General features: G+C 43.7%; 1 protein-coding gene and 1 pseudogene across 2 annotated transcripts in view; one reads left to right on the top strand and one right to left on the bottom strand.

Annotated features, from left to right (window-relative positions):
* AGBL1 (AGBL carboxypeptidase 1) overlaps positions 1 to 10,514 on the top strand; it is an 840,069-nt gene that overhangs the window by 60,167 nt on the left and 769,388 nt on the right. For both annotated transcript variants that reach the window (XM_058736653.1, XM_058736652.1), the window contains exons 3-5: positions 230 to 376; positions 4,236 to 4,367; positions 7,981 to 8,074. In XM_058736653.1, coding sequence (XP_058592636.1) covers positions 230 to 376; positions 4,236 to 4,367; positions 7,981 to 8,074 — 373 coding nt within the window. The remainder of the gene's footprint in view (positions 1 to 229; positions 377 to 4,235; positions 4,368 to 7,980; positions 8,075 to 10,514) is intronic.
* LOC131518297 (U4 spliceosomal RNA) lies at positions 2,925 to 3,054 on the bottom strand (annotated as a pseudogene).

Below are 10,514 nucleotides of genomic sequence, written 5' to 3'. Positions count from 1 at the left end.
CCTAGGTTCTTACATATTCCATTATTTCTCCATTTCACACCTCCACCCCAACCCCTTACCTGAGTAAAAGCACAACTTGACACAAGTTGCTTCAGAAACCATACAGTCTTGGTTTTTGGGGCGAATGAAGTGATCCTTGCTCCATCTCTGTCTGTGAGGCCCGCTTTCTGCTCCGAGGAAATGAGGTTGATTGTTTGGGGGCCTAGCTCTCCTCTCCTTTCTCCCTCAGGCACTGACCGAAGGATTCGCTACATGATCAGTAAGGGTGGCAGTGAGGCCCTTCTGCAGACCCTGGTGGACACAGCGAGGGCAGCCTCTCCAGACTATGATGTCCTCCTGCCCCTGTTCCGGCTGCTGGCCAAAGTTGGCCTACGAGGTACCCCCACCCCCGGACCTGAAGATGACCAAAAGGCACTTGTGGGATGTTATCATGAGAGCAATTTGGGAAACTCCTGTGGGGGAAGTGCGGGGGGACCTAGACACCCTGGTGGTGGTGGTGGTGGTGGGACTGGCCCCACAGGAGAGGTGATTTTGTTGTCCTGGATATGCTATGGCAGAGCCCAGAGCAGGCCCAGGCTCCGGGGCATGGAGCAGGTGGGGGACCGAGGGGTAAGAGTCCCAGGCAGTTGTCACTCCCTTACCAATAAACAGAACCATCTTACATGGACGTTTATTAGGTAAGTGCATGAGTTTCCCGCAGTTGCCATAAGGAATGACCACAAACCACGTGGCTCAAAACAACAAATTTATTCTCTCACCGTTCTAGAGGTGAGAAAGTCTGAAATCAGCGTGTTGGGAGGGTTGGTTCCTTCTGGAATCTGAGGGAGAATCTGTTTGGAGCCCCTCTCCTTGAAACTGTGTTTCCAGCCATCCTTGGTGCTTCTTGGCTTGGACACACATCACTTCATTTTCTGCCTGCATTTCCACATGGTGTTCTGTTGTATGTGCCCTTTGTGTCCTCTCCTCTTCTTACAAGGACATTGGTCACTGGATGTAGGGCCCACACAAATCTGTGTGACCTCATCTTAGCTAGTTAAATCTGCAAAGACCCTGTCTCCAAATAAGATAATCTTCTGAGGTTCCAGGTGGACATGAATTTTGGGAGGCCAGTGTTAAACCCATTACCATCAGTCACATGGAAGTGGAGCTTCCTTTGTAGAAAAGAAGATGGGGGCCTAGAACTCTTTCCACTTGTGTTCTGTTCCCATTTCTTTTTTCTCAGAGAAAGCCCTGAAACACCTCCCTAAAACCTTAGAACTTCGTGGGGCACAGTTCAAAAAGCCTGGGTGCTCAGGATGCATGTAAACCTTGCAGCCTAATCATACTAGCTAAGCTCCCATTGTGCGCAGTCTTACGTAAGTCATAGTTGAGAAGCCCAGGGACTGTGAAACGTGGGCTTTTGTTGTCCAGTGCAGCCAGCAACAGCCAAGGACACAGGGACTCCGGGGCACTCTTACCTTTTGTTGTTTGGATCTCTGCTGCGTCCATTCAACATTCCACAAACAATGACTAAGACTCAGGCACCAGCTAGCACCTGCGTGAGTGTGTTCTAGACAAAACCAGTATAACTCACTCATTGAATATTCAACCAGCTATTTACTACACACCTCCTAGGGCTGGGCACCAAACTAGGCCCTGGGAACTCTGGTGAGCAAGAGAGATAAGGGGCCTACTCTCATGGAACTTACATTCAAGTGGGCAAGGGCAGACGGTGATTAATTAACTAGACAATAGCAGACTATGATAGTTAGCTAGTAGCTATGAGGGAAAAACAGGGTAATGTTCCTCTAAGGTGGTGTGGTCAGGAAGAAGTGACATTTGAGCCAACAGTTGAAGGATGAGAAGAAGTCAGAGCAAAGTGTGGTCAAGTGAACTTCAGAAAAAGATTGAGGAGGGGCACCTGGGTGGCTCAGTTGGTTGGGCATCCGACTTCAGCTCAGGTCATAATCTCCCGGTTTGTGAGCCTGAGCCCCTCATCGGGCTCTATGCTGACAGCTCAGAGCCTGGAGCCTGCTTCAGATTCTGTGTCTTCCTCTCTCTCTGCCCCTTCTCTGCTCATGCTGTCTCTCTCTGTCTCTCAATAATAAATAAACATTAAAAAATGTTTTTAAGAAGAAAAAGATTGAAGAGACACAGTCTCTACTCTGGTTATAAACAGTATAAACTGGGAAGCCATGCCTGAGTTTCAGGCATGGCCCTGACACTATTAGCTGTGTGACCCTGGGAAAATTACTTAACCTTTCTGAACCATTGGGTTCTCCTCTATAAAATGGAGGTATCAGTACTTAATTCTTGGGTTGGTGTAAGGATTGAAGTTGTAAGTGACCTGCTTAGTGTGTGGGGCCAGAGGCCTGGCAAATAAGAGTCATGCAGGTTTCATAGGAGAAAGACGAGAGATGTACCAGGGCCCTGATTTCCAAATTGCGAACTGTTGTCATTGTATCACCACGGCCTCTGCCATCACCAGATTGTAGTCCTCACCATTGCCATGCAGGCTGCCATTGGCCAACCTATACAGAACGGAAGTGAGCTTGGCTGCTCGGGAGTAGAGCCCGATAGATGCTTCGCTTCTGGTGACAGGAACTGGTCATATTAGTTTGGTCACCACCTCTTCGCTGGTGTCTTGGTCTGGAGATGAATATTGATAAACCAGGTTTGGGACACTGTCTCTGTTTTTCTCATTTCCAACTGCAACGAATCTGATAGTGCTTGTATTGTGCAAAAACAAACGTAGCAATTTGGACATCACGCTTTGGGAAGGACAGAAACAAATGTGACAGGTGGCACAGCCACCTGTTATAGGAAATGCCAGAACCAGAGAATGAAAGGTACTTTCCCCTTATTTCTTATGCTTGCTAATTATTTATGCTTTACTAATTATTAAAATAATTATGACCTACCTGCAGCACTAAATACCAGATTATTTGGATCAGTAATTTAGAGAAATTTGTGAAGAAAAATTTATTATCTTACATTATATTTTCACCTTTTAATTAGCAATAATCATGCCTCAGATAAACCTCATTGGCTATGATATTGCCACTGCACAAAGCTTGTTTTCACTTTTTAATATAAAGCTCTCTATCATATAGAAAGATGACCTTTTATTGCTTAGGCCTAACCATTGTTAACATTTTGCCGTATTTTCTTCACCTGTTTATTTATTTATTTATTTTACTAAAATTTTTTTTTAAATGTTTATTTATTTTTGAGAGAGAGAGAGAGAGAGAGCGTGCAACGGGGGGAGGGGCTGAGAGGGAGACACAATATGAAGCAGGCTCCAGATTCTGAACTGTCAGCACAGGGCCCTACGTGGGGCTTGAACTCATGAACTGTGACATCATGACCTGAGCCAAAGTTAGACACTTAACTGACTGAGCCACCCAGGCACCCTTATTTATTTATTTTTAAAGTTAATTTATTTATTTTGAGAGAGAGAGCATGGGAGAGGGGCAGAGAGAGAGGGAGAGAGAAAGAATCCTAAGCAGGCTCCACACTGTCAACAAGGAGCCCGATGTGGGGCTTGAACTCACGAACGGTGAGATCACGACATAAACTGAAATCGAGAGACAGGCACTTAACCAACTCAGCCACTCAGGCACCCCTTCGCCTGTTTATTTTTATTCAAAATATTCTAACGAAAGTTACAGGTAGAATTTTGCTCTTAAATATGTTCGAGTGCGTTTCTTTGAAAAGAGATATTTTCCTATACAACCCCAATACGTGATTACAAATCTAACAAAATTAAACATGCATGCATAATTTATCCTCATTTCAGTTTCTCCAAATATCCCAACAGGCAAATTACAGACATGTTCAAAGAAGGATCCAATCAAGTTCCACACATTGCATTTGAATGTTGTGTAACTTATGTATCCTATATTCTAGAACTATCTTAAAGGAAGAAATTTATACCCTACTAAACTGGAATTCATGTTTGAGGACAGCCAGAAACATGCTTCCATACAGGGGGTATGAGTCACACAATCCACAAGGCCTCTTGTAAATATTACATGAGGAATAAATGGACTCCGCATATACCCTGCCTTAGCTCTTCTGAGCCATCTCGTTCCAATGGGAACATACCTAGTAGCATTTTCTGCTATATCCATAAATCTCATTGGCTATCATCATTCTCTTGCTTCTATTATCTTTGCCTTCCTGTTCCTCATGCATTGTATAACCTTCAGAATTCATGGGAAACACAGCTAAGATGGATTGCTTTGTGTTCATAGATAAAAAGTTTGGACAGAAGGCACTGGAGTTGGAAGCACTTGATGTGACGTTAATTCTGGCCAGGAAGAACCTATCTCACAGTCAGAACCTCCTCCACTGTCTCTGGGCTCTGCGTGTGTTCTCCTCCAGTGGTAAGTTACTCAAATTGTGGCTTTCTGGCCTGGCTTCCCGACTTGGGCGGGACACCTACAAACCATTTAGGGCTGGGGGTTGGAAGGAGGTTGTGGGTGGAGTGTACATGTCATCCCAAGAAGATCAATAAGCCATGAAGAGCCTCCTGTCCTAGAGGCTGTAGAGGTGAGAATTTCTTTCTTTGTCTTTTCCTCATCCAGGCAGAACTCTTGAGCTCATTCCCGAGTTAGATGTCAGTGTTGTTTTCCATTGGGAACCACTTATTAGAGTCCTCTAGGCCTCTCTATTAGTACTACAAGGTGAGAAAGACCTGTGGCAGGAGACATCATAGGACTTCATTCAGGCCTTATCATATCTAAGGCACAGGGCAATGTCAAGAATGACCCTTCACGTCACAAATCTCCCTACTGTGTCCCTGAAGTTGCTTATTGATCACAGCATCCTTTAGCAAAACATCTTTTACTTTGTTTTATCTCTCACTGCTTCTCAGAATAGTCCTTCAGGTAACTAGATGCGTCCCAGCACATGGCTTGATATTTATTTGCTGTCTCCTGATCTGGATGGTTTCAGATTATCCTAACAATCCTGTATCTCCATTTACCATTTTATAGCTAAGAAAAAGAGAACAAAGTTTGGAAGAGTGAAGTACTTGCTTGAATTTATACAGACAAGTTTGGGGGCTGAGTTTCTAACTCTAAAACTCATGTTTACTCTCCATATGGGGACACTTCCTGTGAACAGATTAGATTCTGTACCTTCTATCTCACATAGAATGAGCACAGACGTTATTTCTCTTTTCTGAGCCCCTTTCCTGCACAGTGAAAGTGATGTAATGCTCTCTAGAGGGAAGAACATGGCTTAGATCCAGGAAGACCTGGGTTTGACTTCATTCTTTGGGAGTCCTAAGGCATGGGCATTTAACCTGTTTACTTTGGTTTCTTCTTTTATAAAATTATGGTGGTCATAAGAGCTCATAGACTTGGTAGATGGGATAAGTGAGGTGACGTTCATGGGTATGTTTGTCACATAGCACTTGCTCAATTAGTTTTCCTTCCCTTAGTCCTTTGAAATAATAGGAAGAACACACATAAGGGGGAAAGGTGGAGGCTTTTCCCTTTAACTGTCCTCAGAACTGCTAAGATCCTTAGTAGGGTCATATTTCATTGGCTAATTCCATTAATAACCATGAAGCACCCATAAAGAGAAAGTATTTCTAGGAAGAAACAAGATAGATCCTTGACTCCATGTTCACAGATAAAGCCCCCTCCCACACTCATATGTTGACCAGGAAAATCAGAGAATATTTGGGAGAGGCCGATAAGATCTATATAAACCAGTCCATCTTTAATTAAGGAAAACCTAAGTGAGGAGCTGTGTAAAAGGCAACTCTCATTAATAAGCAGCCAGAAAGTCTGCCACCCCCATCTGGAACTTGCCAGCAGCACAAGATTTGAAGTATCTCATTTTGGTTTCCTGAACAATAGTTATTAGGCTGAATAACCCAGCTTTCTTCTCATATATATAGGTTATAGAGATCTTGAAGAATTCATTTTAGTGGGGAGCTCTAAAGAAATGCTGGGATTTGCCTGTAGGTATGAGGAGCTGGCCATTTGTCTCATGTTCTAAGACTGTATTTATTGTACCAATGAAATGTTTCATATGATATTTAACAAAATTATACTATCACTCTGTATACATTGACTTCACTGATGAGAGGTGAGCAGAGTTCACGAATCCTGTGGATGGATTGCTGTCCCTTTGGTGAATTGTTAGCCACTGTTGAATGTTCCAGGCAGCTTTCTAAACAGCTCCTATCTGTGGAAGGAGTTGGCTGGAGCCATAATGGGTCTGTGACAGCCAGTGAACCCTCAGCAGCTCTCTACTGGCCAATGGGGATGTTGACAGGGCTGCCAGAGGTCTGACCTTGGGCAGGCAGACAGCCAGGAAGAACTCAGGGGGCAGTTTCTTATTGTTCCCATCTTTCAAGTCCAAGCCTAAAGTCTTCTATGTTAGAATCTGTGCTCCTAAAACTATTTCCTCCCTAACTCTACTTAATACAGGAATTTTGCTGAATGATTTGCCAAGAGATTTCTCCAACATGTTTTCCCAGTTTAGAAATAAAGGGCTGAGTTAGTAGCCATGAGAGTGGAAGATTGATGGGCAGGACTAGATTGCCAAATCCCTGAATTTTGATCCAGGCAGTTACTGCCTGTACCAGCCTCAGGAGGGACATATGCATAGAGAATGTTCCAGGAACACTCGGTCTCTGTAATCACTAAGACATCAGCTTCAGTGTCTCTCTGGTGGACTGTACTGGGATGAACTATATTAGAGCCCCCCCCCCACCTCAGATTTTCATTTATCCTTCTTTCCTGGGGCTTGGAGCAAGCCAGGATAAGCCTCCCTGTTCCTCTCTCTTTGTTTCCCCATGACCCCCTTGCTCCCACTCATATTTCCTGGAATAAGCCTGGCCCAAAGCACAAAGCATTTGTAAGTCTTGGTTTCAACACACCAATGCAGTGGAGGGAAGAGAAAAGAGAGTCACACCTTGGAAGATAGCATCCTTCCTTCTTTCTCTGACACTTCTGCCCCCTGCCAAACTGATTCCATTTTGTATCTTGTAGGTTCCCCTTAGTTTTTGACATGACCGGGGCCCTTCCTGAAGTGAGCGGCACGAAGTGAGGGACTGGGGATGTTGCAGAGGGGCCAGAGCATCACTGGAAATGAGCGTGACGTCCAGACGTTTTGGGTCCAAAATATGTATCTGAAGCCCCTCATCTGACCAAATACCCATTTACTTATTTCTTGTCATTCAGATCTAAGACTATATTTTCATAACCATCCACTTGGGCAAAAAGACAAGAATTTCCCAGGCTAGTTACCTCAGAGGGGGAAGAATTAATTCTTCTCTTAACATGCTAATAGATAGGGGCATCATTAAGTCTTAGCCTCAGTCATGGGAGATCCAACTACAAAAATTGTCAGGGAACTTGGAACCAGGGTGCAAAAGAAAGGGAGCTGTTTTGTTTATTAGGTTGCCTCTTAGAGCTTTAAAGGAGTCAGTCCAAGCTGGATTGAATCTTAACCCATCCACCCGTGACTTTTCTTCATTGTGAAGTCTCCCAATGGCAGAATATGTCTAAGAGAGTATTTTGCAATATACTAGCAGTGTGTGTATATGTATGTATACCCCTGTGTGTTCATGACTCTGTGTGTGTGCATGTATGTAACATGTGGGAAGTTGATGGTGGATGAAACCACTTGAATTGAAACCCAAAGATCTACTTACAGAAAAATCTTCTGTTTGGCATTTGCCTTGACTATTCTGAGTAAGAATACAATGGAGAAGTACAGTGGGACATCAGAAATGAAAAACATAACTTCATTGCGTGGGCCCCCTTTGAGGAGATAGTGTGAGAAGATAATGTGTGCTTTACAGGTGATCTTTGTTTCCAAGCCAAGGATGAAAAGAACATAAAGGTTCTCTGCTTTTAAGTGACCTTTTGCAAAGAAGGTAATGGATCTCCCCTATCTTTTAGGGCCACTCCGTAATGCTAAAAATAATTCTTGGTTCAGATGGTTTAATAACTACTGTGATTTGGTCTTTCTCAGTCACCACAGGAGCCATGCTGGGAATTAACGGAGCAATGGAACTTCTTTTCAAGGTCATCACCCCTTACACCCAGAAGCGCACCCGAATAATCAGGTACAGAGCACTTTTGTAGTGCTTTTCCCCTCTTTGTAATAGATGCAGAGATGAAGAAGGCCTCGTGGCTTCTCATGGTGCTTCCGGTTGAGTTGAATGATGACTCCTCACTTGCAGATATGGTGCAATGACTGTGCTGTCTCAACGGGCATCCCTCCCCAACTGCATGTGTCATTTTCTCTCATCCTCACAATGACGTTGAAGGAGCATGTTATCACCCTCATGCTCAGATGAGGAAACGACCATGTGGAGAGAGCTTTATCCAAGATCGCAGTGCGAAGGAATGACAGGGCTGGGATTTGAAAACAGATCTTTCTGACTCAAAAGCCCATGTTTTTTGCCTGAAGCTTTCTAGTGTCCCTTTTACTCCTAGCAATTGTACATAGTTTGCGTAGCCCTTAAAAAACAGTCTAGAAATGGCAGGCAGAGGTAACCCTCCTCAGAGCATCTCTAGAGGCAGCCAGTTAAATTTCTGATATGAGATCCGGGCATTGGCATAGTCCATCTTGGTTGCATGCTGGGTTTGAGATGTACTTTTATGATTAGAAAATGAAACTCAGCCCCCTCTCTCTGGCCCTGCTTGCCGGCGTGGCGTGAATCACAAACTTAAAAAGGGAGATGGTTAGACACATGGAAGATATTCGGAACCATTAAGATCCATCATTTATGGGAGTGACTCAGCGAGGACCTTGAAAGAATATTAGAAAGAATTCAGCCAATTTCTGAGATATATGGGGTCATTTGGCAAAGCAGCATTTCCATGCCCAGCCAGGAGATTTTCTGCACCTCAGCATCAATCTTAGGCTCTTGTTCCACCTGACTATTTTTCTCTTGGGTCACCACCATAATGCCATTATCATCCATCCTGACCTGCGGCTCTCTATGCCAGCATTTCCTAGAGTGAAATACATTCTATTTCAGTAAAAAAAATTCCTCATCAAATGTATTTGAGAGGCACTGAGTTAAACAAAATTACACAGATTCCTTTATGGTAAGACTTCCCTGAGCCTTTGTAAAGCCCACACACATCCAAAATATCCATGATGGGTCCTTAGGACACCTTGTCTTACACCTGATTTGGCCAGGGAACTGAGCTTTTTCAAAGACCACTGTTTTGGGGGGAAGTCAGTGTTCTATGTACCTCACTTTAGAAACCTCTGGAGAGCAAATGTATTGCAAAGTGAGATTCAACTAAATTCTACCAAGGGATCCTCAGCAAGTAATACAAAACTTCAGAGTCACAAATTCAGTGACTGAAAAAGATGAACTTTCCTGATTTTTCTGTAATTGTACTTTACTTCCATCTTAAACTTCCATTTAAGTGCACTCAGATATGTGCGATTTGGATGTGCGTGGTGTTTATCATTGTATGTAGGCCTTTGCTGCTGACATCTACAGTCTTAACACGCCCTTTGGTTACCAGTCCATTAACTTGATCATTTTCTTCTATCAACAAGCCCTCTTCTAATCTGCTGGTGTTTCCATTCATCTGTTTGGCAGCTCAGGAGTATGTGGTTGCCTCCTGGACACTATGTGAAAATCTGTGGGATGGCTGCTGGGCCCTTCCACAGAGGAGTCTCACCCAGTCATCTCTTCCTGCCAAATGGGTGCCATGTTGTTTGGAAGGCTTCTCTAAGAAGCCTTCCTAGACAACTATAGCACTAGACTCCCTTCTGGGGTCCTGATAGGTTTTATTGTTTTCCTTGTTCAGGCCAAGCTGGGGCAGGATGAGCGACAATGCACAGAAGCCCCTTCTCAGAGCCTCATGCCAAGTTGCTATGTCTATTTCTCTTTTTCTCCTGCAAAGCAAGTTGAATTTGGGCATAGATCTGATCAAGGTGCTATGGGAAAAAAAATGATTCACAGGGGTGGATGTTTGCAATGACAAAAGGAACCTTTCAGGGAACTCAAGCCGATTTCTGCATTTCTGGTCTGTTCTATAAAATTTGGGCAAAATGATTTCCCCTTCTTGAGCCAAATGCCAAATTAATACCAAACCTCCATAGAGAAGAGACTTCTTGACCAACCTCTACCATATGGTGGTCATGACCATGGCATTCATTATGTGCCCTGCCCTGTCTTGAGCTCTTAGCAGGTGTTAGCCCATCTGATTCTTTCCTCTTCTCTGTGAGGCAGGTGCTATTACTGTGCCCAATTTCACAGGGAAAAAATGGAAGCTGAAAGAAGTTAAGTGATTTGCTGGGATTTAAGTGGAAGAGCTGGGATTTAAACCCTGTCTGATACATGAGCCTTAGCTCTTAAAGCACCACTGGAGTGTCTTACATGGTTTATTTCCAGCATTTTATTTCTAAACCACCATATGTAAGACGATCATAAACACTTAAAGTTTGTTTAAATTTTTGTTGCCGTCTAAATGGCTCATACTCGTAGAGCAATTTGCTTAATGATAGGGGAGTCTTTCTCTTCAATCGAATGGCTA

The sequence above is a fragment of the Neofelis nebulosa genome, chromosome 7 (assembly GCF_028018385.1).
Source record: "Neofelis nebulosa isolate mNeoNeb1 chromosome 7, mNeoNeb1.pri, whole genome shotgun sequence".
In the NCBI taxonomy this organism is placed as follows: Eukaryota; Metazoa; Chordata; class Mammalia; order Carnivora; family Felidae; genus Neofelis; species Neofelis nebulosa.
The sequence above is the reverse complement of the archived record's forward strand: the minus strand, read 5'-3'. Positions and strand labels throughout refer to the sequence as shown.